Genomic DNA, 20,817 nt, shown 5'->3' on the forward strand with positions numbered 1-20,817 from the left:
TGTAATTTACATGGCAAAAAAATAATATGTGGTGTTAAAATTCAACATTCGTATGTTGCTATAGAATAACTGTTATCTCCTAGCCTATGAATTGCATATAGATAGTATTCAGATATACAGTACAACCCTATATATACATTGTAAAGACAATGTAAAACTGTATTCTAGTACTCAGTAAGAGCACTTGTGCATCTCTGAAATTATATTGCAAGTATAGCATGAAGTAAAATTAAGATTATATGACAATTTACTTTATTGGTGTTTCTTGATACTTGAAATGTATCCCCCTTCTTTTAGCTGTAAACTTATCTATCTGTACATATACACGTACATGTGTATCTATACACATAGCTTCTGAAAGGATTCTTGAAAGATCAGTGGTAGCAGCAACATTCAACAACAATCTGTTAGGTCATGAAATACATGCTGACAAATTATTGTAGCATAGTATGAGACAAACATTTGGGAAAGGATCAAATACTGGACCAGAATCTGCTCTCAGTTATCTTAGTTATCCTTTCTAATTAGTGGGATTATCTGCACATAAATCAATGCAAGTCTCCCATTGAGTGCAGCAGGAATCATGTTCAGACCATAAAGTGAGATTCCACGCTGAGAATCTCATGGTTCAACAAAGAATGTCAGGTTTGGCCATAGGTCTTTCAGCACGATGAATTCATTTATGGTCATTTCATGATGCTGTGGCTAAGTTAGCATGCTCTCTTGGACAATTAACATCACGTGTCTGAATTCTTCTGGAAATTTAAGCACCTGCTACAGAAATCTCACTGTTCTCAACTACTGCAGTGCTGTAACATGCATTGTATACCACATATGGATGCTCCCTACATGTACTGTACACGAGACCTGTAGCAGGAGACTTTCTAGAGAGTGATTTTGGAGTGTTTTTTTTTTTTTTTAATTATTATTTACTGAGGAAATCTTCATTTGGTCAAATTTGTGCTGTTTAGAATATTAAACACCCTTGGCCAATATGATGAGATAAAGGTTTTAACGTTAAACCATTATCTATAAATTCACTGGCTGCATGAGGTTCCTGCTCTGGGCATCGAAAGCAAGATGAATATTTTGTCAATGCACCAAATGAGAAGGCAGATGTACACATCAGTGCCAGGCCACATAGCTGGGGGAGGGCAGGGGGCTACAATGTCACCTTCCCAGGGCTTTACCTAAACTTGCCTGTCACTCTTACAGGGAAATGCTGCGCCTGGCTGCCCCTGGTGCTTGGGCTTTGCAAGCAGCAAGGAGGCTGTGGCAGCATACTGCTGACAGGCGAGATGCTGCTGCTACAGCAGAGAAGCAGCATGGAAGTGTGTGAGTCTTTAAAGTGTGAGACCTGCCAAGTTTGTGAGTATTTCATTCATGTTCTGCCGGAGTTCCTTTAGATCCACACCCATCTAGCATCTTGCTAACATGACTTCAACTTTTTACCTCCTAAACAAAGGACATTTATAGGAAATACTTTTTTTAAAAAAGGGCAACAGAGAACACATAGCCCCCACCTTCTCCCAAACCTTATGGACAGCCTGCATTATCCTCTTGCTTCGTCAACATTGTGAGTCATCTCTCCCCAGCAGAATGACTAAAGCCAGCACAGCCTGGCCTCTTCAGAACTGAAAAGGAAAGCGTTTGTTGTGAGGGAGCACCCAGCACAGATTTTTAGTTACATTGTCACAGCTCCCCCTAATCGCTGTCTCCTGGTTGAAAAGACAACTCAGAAATGCACTTCTCATCCAGTATCTGAAATGCCACAGTCTTTAGTGAGTCCTGTACTTTACTAAAAATTAAGAAACTGAAACAAGCCAACAGATTTTTTAACCAGTGCAACCATGAGCTATCAACTCATTATATATTACTAATATACTCATTTTATATACTACTAAACTAATAGAGAGTTAGGATTTATCCTGGAAATTGAAGAAGTGTGTGTCATGTTCTGTTGGAAGCCTGACTTTCTAACATTTGACGACTACAAGAGGAGACACTAAAAATCTGTATTGATGCCCAAAGCAATCCCTCAAAGTGGGAATGGAGGCGACTTTTTAGTCATCTAGAATTGTAAGCTACACTGTACTGTAATAAATGTACTGTTTCCAGCAACATCCCTGCTCCTGACAACCTAAATTAGAATTTCAGCTTCTAATTTCCATCTCCTTTGGGTCTTTTTCCACTCAAGTACGTTATTCCTTAGAATTAACGCATTATGACAAATCTAAAGTGAAATAGATCTTAAGATTTACCCTATTCCTTTTCAAAACCATTCACTTTTTTTTTTTGACATTTTTCTTCTGCAGCAAATTAAAGTTACAGTTAATAATACAACAGTAAAAATTTTGATGTTAAAAAAGCAAACACTAATATAAAAGAAGGAAAAAAAATGTTATAATTAAGATCCTAATCTCCTCCTTAAATATTTTTCTGTTGTTTTTTTTTTTACATCTACTGACTCCATTTTGTATTCTCAGCTCAGCAGAGGTAGTCTGCTCAGCTCGTTTCATCTATCTTTGCATTAGAAGTGCAGTCCAAGGCAGCGGCCAGGCTCCCTTCAGGCAGTGGGGACAGACAAGCACCTTCTGGCTATAATCTGTCCTCAACGTGCTCAAGATAGTCAGGATGAGCTGTCTTCTGGCACTGATTTTCATTTCCCTCCATTAACTGTAACTATAATTATAGTTATAACTAGAATTAACCCAATAACTTACAATACAGTAACCTTGCTTTCACTCTGAGGCAGGTTGCAGCCTAGGAGTGTGGGACCCATTATGGGAAACATTTGAGGATTGCACAGAATTTACTACAAGATCTTTTAGGAGAAGGATCCAAGCACAGAAAAGGGATGACTTTAGGTGACTTGGGGATGAAAGAGGAAAAATAGAGGGGTAAGGGGAAAGAGGGCTGGTCAGCTTGCTTGTCTGGCCATGCCCTGCATCTCATCAGCATAGCCTGTCCTACCTTCTCAAACTTCATTTCTACCTCTTTACCTTTATGGGGGCTCTACTCTGTGTGTGTGTCTGCATACATGGGGGTGGAAGTGCACCAACCAGCAACCTCCAACCCCGGGTTGGAAGGCCTGGGCATCTGTGCTGCAGGAGCTGGAGAGACTGGAGTGGGCGGACTTTAGAGTTGGATAGATGCAGCTAAACTGTTATGTAAACAGGGAAAAAACAAAAGTGCTTAGTAAATATTATTCTATTTAGAAAGATAAAAGCTAATGTATTCATATCACACAAGGATGATGAAGTACCTTCCAGTCCATTAGTAACTAAGGTGGATGATAAACAACTATTTGGGATAAACATTTAAGTCAGCAAGACAAAATGGAGGGAAAAAAATCACCACCATCAACAACAAATGATGTATTCTTGATTTAAATCCAAAAGAGACAGTGAGATACCCTAGTCTGACCTCCTGCACACTCTCTCACCACCCACATATCACCAGCCTTTAGAATTCCCTTGTTTACTCCTGTAATAGACCATAACAATTATGTTTAGTGCTAGACGTTTGCTTAAAGTGCATCTTCCAGGAAAGAATTAAATATTGATATGAGGAGGACAAGAATCTTCCCTGGCAATTTGTTGAGGCATATTAACTATTTATGTGCCATTCAAATTTATTGGGCTTCAACTAGAGATTCTTGCAGTGCCTTTATGTGACAGTTTTTAAAAGTCTGTGGATGCAAGAGCTTTCCCCAATGACAGCACTTCTTAGCTGTTATCAAATCAGTTCTCAGCCTATTTATTTATGAACTTCAAAATTACCCCTAGAAAATTCAAATTCTTTGAGCCCAAAAATACTTTGAAAAGCTGGTCTGAAGTCCACTCAGATGACTCACTCAGGACTCTGAGATGTCTTCAAGAATCACTTTATCTCCTGAGAGAAGGCACCTACAAACTTTTGTTTAGTAAAGTCTGAGCCAAACTCTTTTGTGTTAAATTATTGACACTATCCACATTTATATAACATTATTCAACCAGGACAAAAGAAACATAAATTCAAAATCTCAGTTCAAATAGTCATTTTCTACCTCTTGGGAGAGAAACAGAACCATAAGTCTATACACTGTTTAGATGAAAAGTAGTCTCAACCCATGTCACTGAAGCTATATAAGCATTTATAGTTCATATCAGATGAAGACTGCCGTATATTTGACTCCTAGAAGTCCTTCCTTTTTTTCATTTCTTGATACAAACTGTTTAACTTGCTTTCCTGAGGATCAGGGTCCTACTGAAGTCATACAATCATAGCATCATTTAGGTTGGAATGATCATTAAGTTCAACCAAATCAATTAACCTCATTTTAAATGAGCCAAATAATACCTCATCTTACCCTGATCTTCCTCATAACTCCGTCCCCAGTTGAAATACTTAAACATAGCATCATCGACTCCTTTCTTGACCTTCTTTTTTGAGGGGAATCAAAATGAAACTCTAATTATGTGGACAGACAAAAATTTTATGAGGTCTTTTATATAATTGCATTTCTTGCTTTTATTCCTACTCTCATTAACCCATTTATAAAGACAATTCTTTCTAACTTATTAACAATTGCTGGATTTCCATAGTTCCCAAATTTTCTCCAGATTCCCCAAAATTGCCCACAATTTTTTGGTTTCTCCAAATTGCCCACACTGTTATTTGCAAAACACTCATCATCATGACATTTGCTAAACAGGTCCTCCAGACATATTTCCCATACATCCAATTTCACAGATACATAGGCAAGCTCTTCCTGTAATTATTAGTAATGCAGAATTTAAATAATATTTTAATCATAACTTGTTCAAGCTTCGCTTCAGCCCAGCATCAACAATGCGTTGATTGACTGATGCATCAAAATCAATAATACTTTTTGAAAAGATGTAAAACAATTCATTTGCTCTCTTACTAGGGAAAGTTCAAGATAACAATTTTCCATTAAAGAATGCCAATGATTTTCCATTAAGAAATGCTGCTGTGAAAATGTGTTTCTCTGTAGCTATCATTGTTCTCCCTTGCCTTGAAAGTGAGCCATTAAATTTAAGAAAAACTGCAAGGTCACAATAGAATAGGATGGATCATGGTTAAGAGAATCATGAGTAAAGCTCAACACTCAGCTTTAAACATGGCTTTATCTTGTTTTTCACTGAAAAAAAATGGAATAATATATATTTGTTTACTGTTCACACAGCTATGACTCAGAGGAGACTGTATACTTGACTGGAGCTACGGTGATTGATTACCTGAAGTGCTTCAGGATTAAATCAGTAGGAAAGATGCTTATGCAGAGCTGCAGTGGGAGCTTGCTTATATTTTTTAGTTTGCCAAATAATGAAAAAGATGGCAGGCATTTTTAGATTTTCTCCTTATTATTGTCCATTATGGAGAAGGGGAAAATAAGGACTGGAGAAATTAGCAAGCTTGCTGGCAAGCATCTTAATACAGGAGTCCTTTTCTACTCTTCCTTGTAGATCCAACCATGCAACTACTTCAGTGCTAATATTTCACACTAGTATCATTATCATGCTTTATTTTTTCATCTTCAAGGACCAATGTTATTTAGAAAAACTAACTGCTATTAACTCATCTGGGTCAAAAATCCAAAACACAAGAAGAAAATAAGTGTTAATCTATTAAGTATGTAACTTAATTTAAGGTTCACTAGAGACACTTTAAATGGATGTAAAGTAATAAAGAAAACTGACTGAATTTAATTTTAAAGAGCTTTCTAAAATATTTTTACCAATTAAACAGAAGGGTACACTCAAACAAATGAACATGGCTGAACATGAGGTTGAACATGCTGGGTCCTGCACTTTGGTCACAACAACCCCATGTAGCACTACAGGCTTGGGGCAGAGTGGCTTGAAAGCCGTGCAGAGGAAAAGGATCTGGGGGTGCTGATTGATGCTCACCTGAATATGAGCCAGCAGTGTGCCCAGGTGGCCAAGAAGGCCAATGGCATTCTGGTTTGTATCAGGAACAGTGTAGCCAGCAGGACCAGCGAGGTGATAGTCCCCCTGTACTGGCATACCTTGCCCTGGTGAGGATGCAAGTTCTGTGTTCAGTTTTGGGCCCCTCACTACATGAAGCACATGTAGGCCCTGGATCATGTCTAGAAAAGAGATACAAAGCTGGCAAAGAGCCTGGAGAACAAGTCCTGTGAGGGCACTGGGACTGTTTAGTCTGGAGAAGAGGAGGCTCATGGGAGACCTTAATAGTCTCTACAACTACCTGAAAAGAAGCTGTGGGGAGCTGGGGGTTGGCCTCTTCTCACAGATAACTACTGATAGGACAGGAGGGAATGGCCTCAAGTTGCGTCAGGCGAGGTTCAGGTTGGAAATGAGGAGACATTTCTTCTCAGAAACAGCAGTCAGGCACTGGAATGGATTGCCCAGGGAGGTGATGGAGTCACCATCACTGGGGGTGTTCAAGGAAAGGTTGGACGTGGTGCTTAGGGACATGGTTTAGTGGGTGACATTGGTGCCCCCACCAATTGTTGGACTAGATGGTCTTGGAGGTCTTTTACAACCTTAATGATTCTATGATTCTAAATTTAACAAAGAATGCATAAGCGTAACATCATTGGAAAATCTAGTATCCTCCTTCCTTCAATAAGATTTCAGGCTATGATCTCCACCCATGTCATGTTTACATAGTTTTTAAATGACCTTAAAGAAAGTATTTCCTAGAAGGAAAAAATTTACCCTGTATCTAAGAGAATACAGATGCAATTTGAAAGGCAGAGCACATGAAGGAACATGCAACAGAAAGAAAAGGGAGCCCTTTGATAAACTGAAAAGCTCTTTACTGAAATTTTTCTTATTAGTTTTATAATATTGTAATAGATATTTTAATTAGCAAGGCATAAAGCTGCATCAGTTTGGGAGTAAGGTGAGCAAAGTAAAAAGGTGAGCAACCAGTGAGTTGAGAGAATTACACAAAAAGCTGCTATTAAAAATCAGTGGGAAAAGGTGTATATTCCATAGACTGCTTTGATGATCCCCAACAATAATCTTATAAGGTTTGCGTGTTTTTTTCACTGAAATAATATAATCCAGAATCTCCTTTCCTCTGATTTTAGTCCCTGTGCAAAACTGCACAAGAGCAGGAGATGAGCTTTCAATTTTCCTACAGCATGATACTCTTATCCCTAGCATGCTCATAATACTTAATTTCTAGCTCCTAACCAGTACATATTAGTTTGGATTTTTACAAAGGCTAAATGATTCTAAATAGTCCTATGGCTCCTGACCTTTAACATGTCTGTTGCTATAAGTTGTGTTTTTCTTTGTGTGGTTTTCCCCACCTCTACAGACTTGAAGTTGCAATACATTTCTCCTGCAAACTGCAGCCTACCCACAATCATAAACAAATTACACTCTCTGTGTCAACATTTGAAACCAAGTCACTAAATCATAGCGTGCTGGGATAGAATTACTGCCCCTATCATCTACCACTTACTGCTATCAAAGCATATAACCGGATTAGTGGGAAAACAGCTGTATTACTCATACATTTAAGCTCTTTCTAACAGCAGGTTTTCTTTCTGCAACAAAGCACAGCACTTCAGATAAGAAAAATTCAAATCCCAGAGGAAATCATGACATATTAACCCCTGGCAGTCTTTACATGACTTAACAGTTCATTCAGCCCTTTTTCTCTGGAAATAAATGCAAGAACTGTATTAAATCAGTAGAACTAATGTATTTTAGCACATCCACTTTTAAGCTTTTTGTTTCCCGGGATTTCTCCATATACCAGGCATGGTTGATTAAATCATCCTGTCACTTTCTAGAAGTGATTGGCATAAGCTTAAATCCATGTCTCAGTTGTGGGCATGAATCATCACACATATGGGTTTTGTGGGACAACATCTTGGCAGAGGTTAGCAGTAAAACAGCTCTTCAGTTAACTCAAAACCTCATTACAAACACTCTATGGTTATTAAATCTAACAAACCATAAAACAACTGTTGATTTCTTGGCCAAAAGATCCAGAAGGGAAAGAAAAAATTGCAGATATTTTCAGTATTCATATATCAATTCACTAATATTGTGTTAACTATAAATTATAATCTTTTGGGGGGGTCTTTTAATTAGACAATGATGCCATTCTAATACCAGGATGCTTCAAGAGAAACCATCCTTAAGCAATAGCATGAAACATAATGAACAAATTACATTTCCTTCACCTAGATCAAAACACTTTAGTTGATCTTTTGGGATTATGAAGGAACCAATGGGGATAGATTTATTTTAGATATGTCTTATCTATTATGGAATACAATGATGTGTAGAATTCCAGTGTAGAATAATTATGTCTTTTTCTCTAACATACTCAGGGTACTCAGGAAAATGTTGCAGTCCCCATCTCTGGTGGTATTTAAAATACACGTGGCTGTGACACTAAGTGACATGGTTTAGTCATGGGACTTAGGATGTCAGGTTGATGGTTGGACTTGTTGATCTTAAAGGTCTTTCCCAACACAGATGATTTTGTGATTCTGTTGTTATTCATCCATTTGATCCTCAAATCATTAAAAAATAATAATAAATAAAAACAGACAAAAAATAATGAGCCATCTGACTTTTAACACAGTACAACAAACTAATAAATCATACAGCTTTTCTCTAAAAGTGTACACTTCAATCAAACATGAAAAGAAGACATACATGAAAACCGTATGGCAACTAATACCAACATTGCAATGGATAAATGCTTTATAAAATTTTGCTTGTGATATGCTCCTGTGAATAATCTTAAGAACAAATAATACTGCATGTGATAATACATCATCTTAAGCAGTGTCCTCTCGGTACTTAACTTTGATTTGAGGCTTTGCTCAGACTGTGGAAAACTAGAGCAATCTAACCTAAAATCCTAAAAAAGACCAGACTTCAGGATTTACTTCTCTCACCTGTAATAGTAAAATATTTTGTTTCTTGTCTACAGCACATGATTCTCATTCTGTTACAGAAAGAAAATATTAGAACACAATCACTCCCACAATTTCAATGTGTAACTCATCTAAGTACATGAAACAGGTAATAGGAAAGTAATTACAATACTAAAAAGATTTAATATGGAATTTTATATCTTAGATGCACAACGTCAAATATCACTTTATAGAATACTTAGAGATGGCATTTTCTATTATGTATACTTCTGTGAGTGTTGTTTTCCTCTGAAGATGAATGCAGCTCAAGAAAAAAGTCCTCTTTGGTTCTGAAGTCAAATATCAACAAGTGGCTCTGATGTATTAATTTCATTCAAAGAAAAAAAGGTCCTTACATGTTAAAAATTACAAACCACTGGGAAAATGTACTCCAGAAATTTTTCAAAAATTTCTAGTCCTTTTTTGAAACAAATCCCAACCTTGGGACCTCACTGTAATAACACTGAAACTTACTCCATAAAATATCCTAATTCTAAGACTTACTACCTTACTATGTTACTACCTTACAGCATTAAGATACATTATTTCTGGCCAGCTTAGAGTAAATGAAAGAAAGAGTTGTTAAAAATGCATGAATCAGTGTGGGTCCACACCTTAAAATGACAAAATCTGGCATAGTTGCATTGATTACAGGAACCAATTTCTATCAGTTTAGGATTTCAGTCTCCTTTTTAAGAAAGAAAGAAAGAAACAAACAAATAAAACAGTGAACAGAGTTCAGCTGTCTAATGGCTTTGAAGAAAAGCTTATTTTCTTTTAATAATAAAAAGGTTTTTTTGTTTGTTTTTACTGAAATTTAGACTAAAGAAAACCATCTAATTCACTATTAAAAACTTGAAAAAATGAAATGCCGTTGCAAATAAAATCTTCCCTCTACTACTTGGAGAAAAGTCTAGCTAGACTGACAGCAAAAGATGAAGCAATAAGTGGTGTTCAAAGAAATTTCTGATAGTGATATTTCAGGTCTTTCTCCCTGCAGGCTGGCTACAACACATCTATAGAAGTTGAAAATTACCTTCAAAATCATTGTAGAGTTACTCACCATGCAGGCTGTCTCTTGTCATTAAGAGTATGCCAGTGCTCCTATCCTATATCCTTAGAATCAAAGTATTACAATTCAGCAACTTCATTAAAAAAAAAAAAAAAAAGCACCTTGCCTGAGGCTAGACCATGGCATTCAAGGTATGAGCCTGAAAACTGAAAGTAGCCCATAACAACCTTGCCTTCAGCCCAAACAATTTTGCCTTCAGCCTTTTCTAGAAAACCAGGAATTTGCACTTCAATTTCCATGCAAGTATTAAGAAGACTGAAATGCCACTCCACAGCAAATAAAGAAATAAATAAAGAACTATTATAAAGAAATATTAAAAAAAATCTTTTTTTAGAGAAACAGAAGTTTCTCTAAACTTCTGGAGAAGTAATGCTAGTAGTCAAGTGTAGTAACCACACATAGCACTGAAGTTTCAGATGATGTTCTGAAAGATCTTAGCTGCTGAAAATCCAGCCCCGAAAATGCCAGCATCTCCTTCATTTGGTAATCCTTACAATCCTACCTTCCTTGCACCAGTCCTTTGACCTTCATATTATGTACACTGTCTCTGGGAACAAATTTTGTATATTAAGTCCCTACATGTATCTCCCCCTCTATTATATTACTTATTGTTGTGGTCTAGCCCTGGCAAGCAGCTGAGCACCACCCAGCCACTCGCTAACTCTTCTCATGTGGGATGTGAGGGGGAATTGGAAAGGTAAAACTGTGAAAACTCACAGGCTGACATAAAGACTGGTCACTAGGTAAGCAAAAGCCGTGCATGCAAGCAAAGCAAACCAGGTACTTCGTATTGGCAGGCAGGTGTTCAGCCACTTCTAGGAAAGCAGGGCTCATCACGCATAATGGTTTCTTGGGAAGACAAACTCCATCACTCTGAACATCCTCCTCTTCCTCCTTCTTTACCCCAGCTTTTATTGGTGAGCATGATGCCATATGGTGTGGAACATCCCTTTGGCCAGTGAGGTCAGCTGTCCTGGCTGTGTCCCCTTCCAGCTCCTTGTGCAGCCCTACCCTCCTTGCTTCAGGACAGCATGAGAAGCAGAAGAATCCTTGGCTCTGTGTAAGTTCTGCTCAGCAATGACTAAAACATTGGCGTGCTATCACCACTATTGTCATCCAAAATCCAAAATGCAGCATTGCATGAGCTATTGTGAAGAAAATTGACTCTATTCCAGCCAAAACCATGACACTTTATTATGAGAAAAATTGCTTTGCTACCATCAAATTACTAGCTGTAGAACTTCTCAGGAACAACCTCTTTGGCAGGTTGGATGTACAAAGTGTACATCTCTTCATCAGCTAACACAGGCATCTCCACTGCCTGCAGCCTGGATGAAAAAAAAAACCCTACTGCCTCTGTAGCATTGTATCTCCAAAAACAGACTCTTGAAACAGAACATAATATCAGGGGACCACCAACTATTTCAAGAGGATTTGCATGTACCAATTGAGTAGATCTATTAAAGAGACCAGAATATATCAGAATATATCAGAATATATCAGAAAGGACAATTTGGCTACACAGAAGTTTGTTTAAATGACTTTTGCTTTAACTGCTTCCTTTTCTGCTGCAGCTCATTGGCCTTTCATTCAAACATACACATATTGTTGAATCTATGACTTCTATGGCTCTCATTATACTTTACGAGAAAATAGTTAGGCAAATGTGATATTTTGTAATATTTTTTTCTTAGGTCTCTTAGCAGGTTCTCAAAGCTGGCATTGATAAATAGGTTGCTTACAGCTTTGTTGACAATGCAAATTTTTTTTTATAGAAACAGATACTCACCGAAACTACATTCACAAAATCATCGTCAGACAAGGTCTCTAACATCTCAATGACCGACGTGCGGATCAGCTTCAATGTCAGTCCACTGACACTTCCACTCCTAATAGAAATCCACAGGATAAGAGAAATGATCACTTTAAAAAAAGTATTTTAAATATGCAAAGAAAATATAGAGCACCAAACAGCATTTTCAGCAACTTTCACACTTGAATTTCCAATCATTCTCCTAAATTCTCCAACACACCATTAATGATATAGCATTATTACAATAAAAAAAAAAAAAGTCCAAAACTGGCATTCCAAGCCACAATCTTGTGCCTATGATTAAGTCATAATGATACATCATTTGCTCACTTTCTTTTCAGCAAATCTGAGCCAGTTTACCACACTCAACCAATGCATTATCTGAACATTTTATACTCCTACACATAGATTTACAGCTTTAAATTTTCAGATACCCAAATCAATTGACCTTGATTCAAGGTAAAACCCAAATTAAAGTGCAGAAATAAAAAATGTTGATAAACCTCTCTCCTGAACTGAAAGCACTTCACCACATTTAAAACCATTAAATGCAAATTCTCTCTGAACATTTCTATCAGTATATAGCAATCTGTTTGACACATCAAGTTCAGTGCTTCCTTCAGTCCTTCGACATTAGTCTAAACAAAAGAAGCCTTGCCAAGGCAAAGAGAGAGTTTTTTTGTTATCAGTTTCTTTGCTCAATTTCTACACTGCATTGAATAAATATCTCAGTATAAACACCAAACATGGGATGATTTTATATATGAAATCAGAAAAGGTAGCTGCACATTTCCCATATTGTGAAATAGCATTTTTCTTTTGTGTCCTTACTGAATAACCTGAATAAGGACAAATTAATAGAGGTATACTGGAAAAATGTAACCTTCACACATACAAAAAAAATCCCTTTTCATTTTATTTTGCATTTCTTTCAAAGGGAATTTTATCTATGGAAATATTGCTTGCAAATTAATGATTTATAGAAACTGATCTTTAAATACGTACAGTAAAACGTGAAGTCTGCACAAATTCTTATCCTTCAGGTTTGTGAAATTATGATTAAATCCACTTTTCTGTTTCTAGTTCTGGTTTTGTGTTTTACAGCAAATCTTAGCATGCACAGGAGAAATTTTCATCTGATTATTAATTATTAAGAAACTGAAAACAGAATAATACTAAACAAATAAAAAACACACTTCCTTCTAAAAAGTTCAAATATCATGTAGGTTTGGTTTGGGCTTTTTGGAAATACATTTTCCCATGTGTTTATTTTGTTTAAAACCAATTTTTGATCCTTCCATATATGGAATTCTTAATCATCTCTTCCTTTTTCAGCATACGGAGATTTGTTCAACATATCTAAGAACTTTTATCTCTCTAATGTCAACATTCAAACATTAAACACTTACGCATCAACTAAAATAAGCATGTCTTTGGGAGATGCTGCTCCTTGGATATACCTGAAATAAACAGAGAATATGAATGACTCATGTTTGAAAACACATTTGCTGTGTGTTCTCAACACTTTGCAATCTTTAAATTTACCCATCTTAACAAAAACAACAAAAAATCCTCTTATTGTAACTAGTAGAAAACCATATGCCATCATTTTCTCTCTTGCTATGTCTCCTTCTAAGTAAACCAAATGGCAATTGCAAAGCCTGAAAATAGGGTATACTCATAAAAATTCACTATTTTTATATGTTGATAAATGAAAAGCATGTACACTATTTCAGAGCTAAAAGTCTTGATGACAGATTAATTACTGCATCAGTCAGGTTTAAGGAAAAATACTTTGTCCTTTGAGATAGTTTATTCAACTACTACTGATCCAAGGATCAGTATGCATTATGTCTTGAGAAGCTTAAAGAAAAATATAATGAGAAACAATCCCACTGTTCTCTGTCTTTTACTTGTCTAGTGATTCATTTGCTAGTCTAAACCACCGAGAAATATTTGTAAGCATTTGCAGAAAGTCTGGAAAAATTGGCTCAGTCTGATGATCTGAATTACATCTGATTTTGGCACATTTTATATGAACACTTATTTGATATTTGATTATCTACCTATGAAATGTTTCATGTAAGGCAACACTATGACATAGTACAGTGGATGCTGCATAACAAGTAGTATAATTTGAACATTGGCTGTTCAGAAGAATTAACTGAGTTTATATGAATAAAACAGTAGTATCTAAAAGTAATGACTATTACATATTAATAATCTAAAAAATTTGTCTTTAAAGTCATATTTAGGAAGCAAGAGGTTTATATACATCAGTCCTTTAAGGAAAGCTTACCATGGTCTTCTGCGAACATCATACAGATCTATTTTGTTTGGAGTTCGACTTTTATCTACCCATGGGGAAGCTAGGAAAAAAATATTGTTGTATAAAGTAAATTTATCTTAAGTATTCTTAAACACTTAAAATGTAATGAATAAACATCACAGACTTAATAAACCAACATTCAATATTGATAAAAAAAAGCATTGTGTTATTGCAATGTGTTTTTGAACTATATACTTACACCACTATATATACAAGCGTATAATATAATATGGTAAAAATAAATGTAGATAAAGGTTTTAAAGGGCCAAATTGTGTTGAAGAGATAGTTACTGACTATAATTGACCACTGACTTCAGTGGAACCAGAATTTCAGCTGAAGCATTTTAGAATACGGAATAATTATTTTTGGACAAGAAAGTACTTTATTTCAAAACCACTTATTACTTAATTAATGTTGGATGTAATAATACTGTGCTCATCTATGCTCTCAGTTATATATCTAAAAAAATTATCCATTGGCTCAAAAGAGCTCTACCTACACAGACAATTTAGAAAAGAAATACGAATGTATCATCTTTCCTGAAAATAAAGTGAGATGGAAATATCCATGTCTGTAAAGAAAATACTAAGATTAATAATGTCTTCTAAGCATTTAATCTAAGCTTTATCATAACTTTCAGCAGGGTAGGCATCTTTTTCTTACTGAAGAAGAAAATGAGCCTTTCAAAACCATTTAACCACTTAACAAACAAAGAAACAAAATGAAAAAAATCAGTGAAAAGTTACATGAAATGAACTGTATTGCAATTTGCTTTCTCACTGTATGCCATCAACATTGGGAAAGCTGTTTCCTGATCTTAATCATCTTTCTGTCTAGGAAATAAAGAGAGCTATAGACAGTCCTAGGATGCTTTGTTAAAAAAAAAAAAAAAAAGCACCATATAAAACAAATGGGAAGAAGTATATCTCCATCGATGAATATTAAAAAAAAAGACACCAGCTTTGAGTAGCTGCCTATTTTTGATTTTACTAAATGAACCTTTCCTTAAGTGACCATGAACTGACCATGACTTGAGTTGGTACGTCAGTTCCCAGAACATTTAAAAAGAGCAAAACCCACACGTCATTTATCAGTATAATAACCTCCCAAGAGAACCTTCCACTTTAAAGCACTATTGTGTGTGAACTAACACAAGACCACCTGTCAGGTCCTTTGCAATCAAAAGAGAATAAGGTCTCTGAAATTTCCAGAAAGCAAAGAATAGCATTTTCAAGGCTTGTATATGTTTTATATGTTTTTTGTTTGTTTGTTAGTTGTTTTTTTTTGTTTTTTTTTTTAGTAATTTAGGTATCATTACTTAGGTATATGCAATTTGACTGCATTTTGTCTGTGTAACAGAAGACAATATGAGAAATAATCCAGTTATGTTTTTCTGCAAAATCTGAAAGCTACAAAAGTACGCTGACATAGTAACACCTGACATACAAGCACATAATTTCCTTGAGGTCGACACCAATTGCCTTGACAGAATACGCTCCGTAATCAGGCCCTTTAGACCAATTGTAACGTGACAAATCTTTCGGAAACATGAAGTGGTAAACTTGAACTTGCAAAGAACTACCAAGCAACAAAACTTGTCATGCCTGATTTTTTTCCTTTTATTTCTAAAAGTAGTAAAATGTCTCTATAACAATATTATTATTTACCTTTCCCTTCCCTTCCCTGCCCTGCCCTTTCCCCCTCCCCCCCCCCCCCCACCCTCCCTTTGGAGAGAACACTCAAAACTTCTGCTTGAGACAGAGTAAAATGAAGTCTCAAGACTCTACTAAGTCTTGCACTCAATTCTACGTTTTTTTTTTTTTTTCTTTTTTTCGGTAGGTTTCTGTATTGCCACAAAGTTGAAACTGACCCTTTCTGGCTCTATCTATATTAGTATGTTGAATAGCACAATGGCAGGGCAGACATTCACCCAGACTACGCCTTTCCTTCTGGAGATTCCAGCGAGTGATCACATTTACAGTTTTTCATTTGGGATGACAGAATGAGTGATGAACACAATAGCTAAATTTTGCTGCTTCGTTTTAATTTGCTTGGCTCTTTCAGTCTGAACAGTCTTGGAAAGACTGTCAACAGTTTCACAGAGGTTTAGAGAAAAATCTTTAAAAACATTATTTCTTACTATGCCATTAAAACAGCTTTTCCTGTGCCATGTATCAATACTTTTTTCCCAATTAATATATTACCTTTTTTTGAAACAAATTTAACAAGTACATACAAGCTTAAGTTTCCATTTGAGGAAAATTTACTGGATTTATTCTGTGGCTGCATAATTTATCATCACATAATTAATGGTTACTGCACCATACAAACACAAATTAGGAAATATAACGTTTACCAAGGAAAACAGCTCTACTAATTTTTATGATGTTTTCTACAACAGTAAATGCAATCCAGTAGTAAGTCTCTGCATGGCTAAACATAAATAAGGACTCGGCTCTTAGTGTCTAAAATTTCATTCAAGCCAAGGAAGTGCTGAAATCCCACTTCAACCTCAAGAATTAACACAGCTGAATTATTCACTCATCCTAACCTCTCTCTGGATTAACACTTTTAATTTTAGATGGCTTTGAATGGGCTCACATCTATTCACTGGTTTTGGTGATGTTCTGAGTATTTATGGATCTTATTGAAATTGCTATTACTAGGAAACTGAAATCCCCTTAAGACACTTGATCTCCTACAATCTATTTTTAATTTGCTACACTTTAATTTTTTTATAAATTTTTAAAGATGATAATGTCTATGCAAAAAATAAGTAATTATGGATTTATAATTATGTCAAAAATAATTAGAAGGGTTGTTGACAACTCTAAAAATAAAAATAAATTAAAAACAAACAAACAAACATGCATTGCCTTGGTCTATGTACAGAACACCTTATAAAGTCATTTGGGGAAACTGGCTTGGGTCTTACTGTCTAAAGCCTCATGTATAAAGGTGAAAGCAAACATGAAATACACAAGAAGATTATTAGACATTTTCCTAAAAAAATAAAGATTGGTGATCTTCAGATTTATATGTAGATCTATATAGCCTATTGTTTAAAATGTACATTTTAAACAGATGCCTTGGAATCTGGCTCACAAAACATCTTGAAGAGATCACCTTTGCTGTACTTCATTGTTGCATAGTAATATTTTTGAACTATGTCAACACTACACAATTCTCTCGTGCATACATTAGTCTTTATTCATCCTTTGATTATTTTCTTGTTTGGCATATGGTTAATTTGATATTTTACAAATTATTCATTGGATTTGATATCCTTCCTATTTGTGCTGTTTGCATTATGGATGTTGTAGGTCTGGCTATATTTCAAGCATGAGCAAGGCATGTTTTTCTGTTATGTCCGCACACATAGTGGAAATCCTCAGTTTTGTTGATTATATACAAAACCAATTCATGCAGTACAGAAGCTGTCCTGGGGTGAAGCCTAAATGAAAGTATTGCTCAAGGGACATCCTGACTGCATCTGCCCATTTCTAACTCATTTGGTGATTATGGCACGTGAAAGGAAAACAAAGAGGCATGGGAGAGTGTCATGGACTCTTTCTAAAGTCCTAATGAATGAGACCTGTTACATGTGCCCTGCTCTACTGTTTAGGTATGCCTGCACAAGAAGAAAAGAGGTGCAGATGAATTATTAACAGCTTTACATCCCTGTAACATATTTGGGGAAAGAGGCTAAAAATTGATAGTAAGACAGGTAACAAATGCCAATTATCAAATCCCAGACAGAATTATATTATTCTGATTCAAACTTTATTTTCCTTTCCACCTCAGAGGGCATTAGGTAGTAAACGTTAATGCAGCATTTACTGGGTTAGACAAACAAGTATTTGTTAAAGGTGAATTTTACAAAGCTGTCTCTCAGGAAAACGTTCATATGGATATTCAAAACATTCATAAATACAGACCACTCAGTTCCCTGTGCCAGATTCAGTGAAGACTTCCAATAATGGAACAAAGTTTGTTCTGCAACCTACAGCTCTTAGCTTCATTTCATATTCCCTCTCATCTTTTAGTGAGTTCATGTGGACAAAAGTGCATTCAGGTACAGAATAGCCCACGCAGGCTGGGAAATGTGGTATTCCTCAGCTTACTACTCAGAAAAATGTCATGTGAATTTTGGTGTGGCAGCAGCACCTTTGCAGAATTACTCTGTTATTTTTCAGTAAAATGTGAAAAGTTATGCAACATGGTAAGTAAAAGTAAATATAGCCATAAGTTTAATAATCCCTAACATTAATCATCATAAAGTGCTTTGCACCAGTATACTTAAGACTCAAGATCTATCAGAATGATGACTTGAAAGAATAACTGATTAGTACTATTCCCCCCTTCATCACCAATTCCACGCTAGAACAGAAGATGTTCAGACAAGACTGAATACAGTTACTTAATTCTTAACTATTTTATTCAGACAGTGACTTGAAATTGCCAAGAGATAAAATTGTTTTCAGGTAAAACCTACCTAACAAAGAAAGCTCTGTGTAATGTCCTCTGTGACTTTTATAGTATCATCACCATACAGAAAAAAAAAAAAAGAGAATAATCATTTCACAGAGGTTTTGCAGAATGTATTTACTATGTGTTTATGAATAATACTGGGCTGTGTTTCATTCCCAATCAGTCCAGCAGTAAGTTTTACATGGGAACAGGCCATATGTAACCAAATCCATGGTTTTATTCATCCCAAGATGCCCAAAACAAACAAATAATCAAAAAATAAAAGTGATCTGAACCTATGAACCATGAGTACTTCAGTCTGTAACTTAAAATTAGCTCCTCATGTGTCTGTGTTATCTCAGTTTGCGGGCAATTATTTCTGCCCTATAGGCTGAATTTCATCCTCCATAAAGGTATTGCTCACCCAAAGGGGGCTGAAGCATCCTTAAAGCTTGAGAAGATTTACAGAAGCACTGAGATAGCATTTTTCTAGGGCAAATTCTGGAGATTTCAATTTGTATTATAAAAACAGAGATGGCATGAACTTCAGAATGAAGTTATGGTAGATTTCTGGCTTCAGTGTTGATTAATTCACTAGAAATAACACATTAGCCTGTAACTGGGTGGATTTGCTCACACAACGACAATATTCAGCACTTCAGTTTTGAAAAATGACCATCTTGCAAGATTTGCCATATCAAGAGTATGGTTAGAACAAAATTATGCCAGCCCATGTCTTCTCCTCCTAGATGTCAAGAAAAAAGGAAGTGAGTAATGCTCAAATATACTTATTACAGTGCAAAAAGCAGAATTATCCAACCTACACACTAGCTGTGCTAATAAGCTGCATTACTGGGGAAGCTGGTTTGTTGTTTTTTGTTGGTGTTTTTTGTTGTTGTTGTTGCTTGTTTTTTAAAAACTCTGAAAAACTCTGAAGGCTCCTTTAAATGTTGAATTGTTAACAGGAACTGTCAGCTATAAAATATGAAGCCTTTTGAAAAAAATAAAAGTGAAGTTCTTAGTTTTTCAAGGCTTTTTGATTCATTTTGTATGGATTTTTTAGGCTTTCTAGTCTCTTAGTATCTGCTTCAGTAATGACTTTCTTTGAGAGTTCAATATCATAGCTGCAACACTATTGCTTGCCATTAATGGTTAACACAAGAGCAGCTGTGCACAGCAAGTCCTTCATTTGGAGAGATACCACTTTATTTTATTAGAAAATTTTATTTTATTGTTCAGCCTAGAGAAGAGGAGGCTCAGGGGTGACCTTATTGCTCTGTATAAGTACATTAAAGGAGGCTGTAGCGAGGTAGGGGTTGGCCTGTTCTCCCATGTGCCTGGTGACAGGACGAGGGGGAATGGGCTAAAGTTACGCCATGGGAGTTTTAGGTTAGATGTTAGGAAGAATTTCTTTACTGAAAGGGTTGTGAGGCATTGGAACGGGCTGCCCAGGGAGGTGGTGGAGTCACCATCCCTGGAAGTCTTCAAAAGACGTTTAGATGTAGAGCTTAGGGATATGGTTTAGCGGGGACTGTTAGTTTTAGGTCAGAGGTTGGACTCGATGATCTTGAGGTCTCTTCCAACCTAGATAATAATTCTGTGATTCTGTGAAATTGATTTTCAAACCTGTTCCATTATTAATTTGTCTGAGAAGGGAAAGCTTCAGCAGCAGAGTGAGACCTGCTTTGGTAACATCTGGAGATTTTATTTTATTTTATTTTTTATTAAGAGGAAAAGACAATGCTAGCTATCCTCTATCCATATATTTAATCCAAGAATTTTAAGACTTTAGGTGCAAAAATACTTTTTTTTTCTGGAAAATCAACTGCACCATTCTCTTTCTTTTTCTGTAAAATTTCTTCATTCAATATTTAGTAAGACCTAATTAGCTAGGAAAATCAAAATATCATAGTAAAACACTGGCATGAGCAATGTAAACAGACTTTACCTAATTAAGGTTCTTAACATATCATACTAATTAGATAGATAAACAAAGTAAGACTAAAACCAAGGCTAATCTGTGATAAAAAGGCAGAGAACTGTACTGTTCTGATCACTGTACTCTCCAGCAATGATATAAAGATTGTGACATGACTAACATGCCTGCCAATGTTTAGACAATGCTATGAGTTTAAATATGAGTTGATGAAAACAGTAGTACACTGAGCCTAAAAAGAACTTGGCTTCTATATCT

The 20,817-nt window shown here is 35.9% G+C and overlaps 1 protein-coding gene across 14 annotated transcripts in view; it reads right to left on the reverse strand.

The window, feature by feature from the left end:
* CACNA2D1 (calcium voltage-gated channel auxiliary subunit alpha2delta 1) overlaps positions 1-20,817 on the reverse strand; it is a 411,227-nt gene that overhangs the window by 90,708 nt on the left and 299,702 nt on the right. For 13 of the 14 annotated variants that reach the window (XM_068669921.1, XM_068669927.1, XM_068669923.1 and 10 more), the window contains exons 8-10: positions 14,123-14,192; positions 13,233-13,283; positions 11,800-11,899 (exon numbers count right to left, since the gene is read on the reverse strand). In XM_068669921.1, coding sequence (XP_068526022.1) covers positions 11,800-11,899; positions 13,233-13,283; positions 14,123-14,192 — 221 coding nt within the window. Of the gene's footprint in view, positions 1-1,613; positions 1,635-11,799; positions 11,900-13,232; positions 13,284-14,122; positions 14,193-20,817 lie in introns of those variants that run through there. The other variant, XM_068669932.1, reaches the window with a different exon arrangement.

Source organism: Anas acuta, chromosome 1 (genome assembly GCF_963932015.1).
Source record: "Anas acuta chromosome 1, bAnaAcu1.1, whole genome shotgun sequence".
In the NCBI taxonomy this organism is placed as follows: Eukaryota; Metazoa; Chordata; class Aves; order Anseriformes; family Anatidae; genus Anas; species Anas acuta.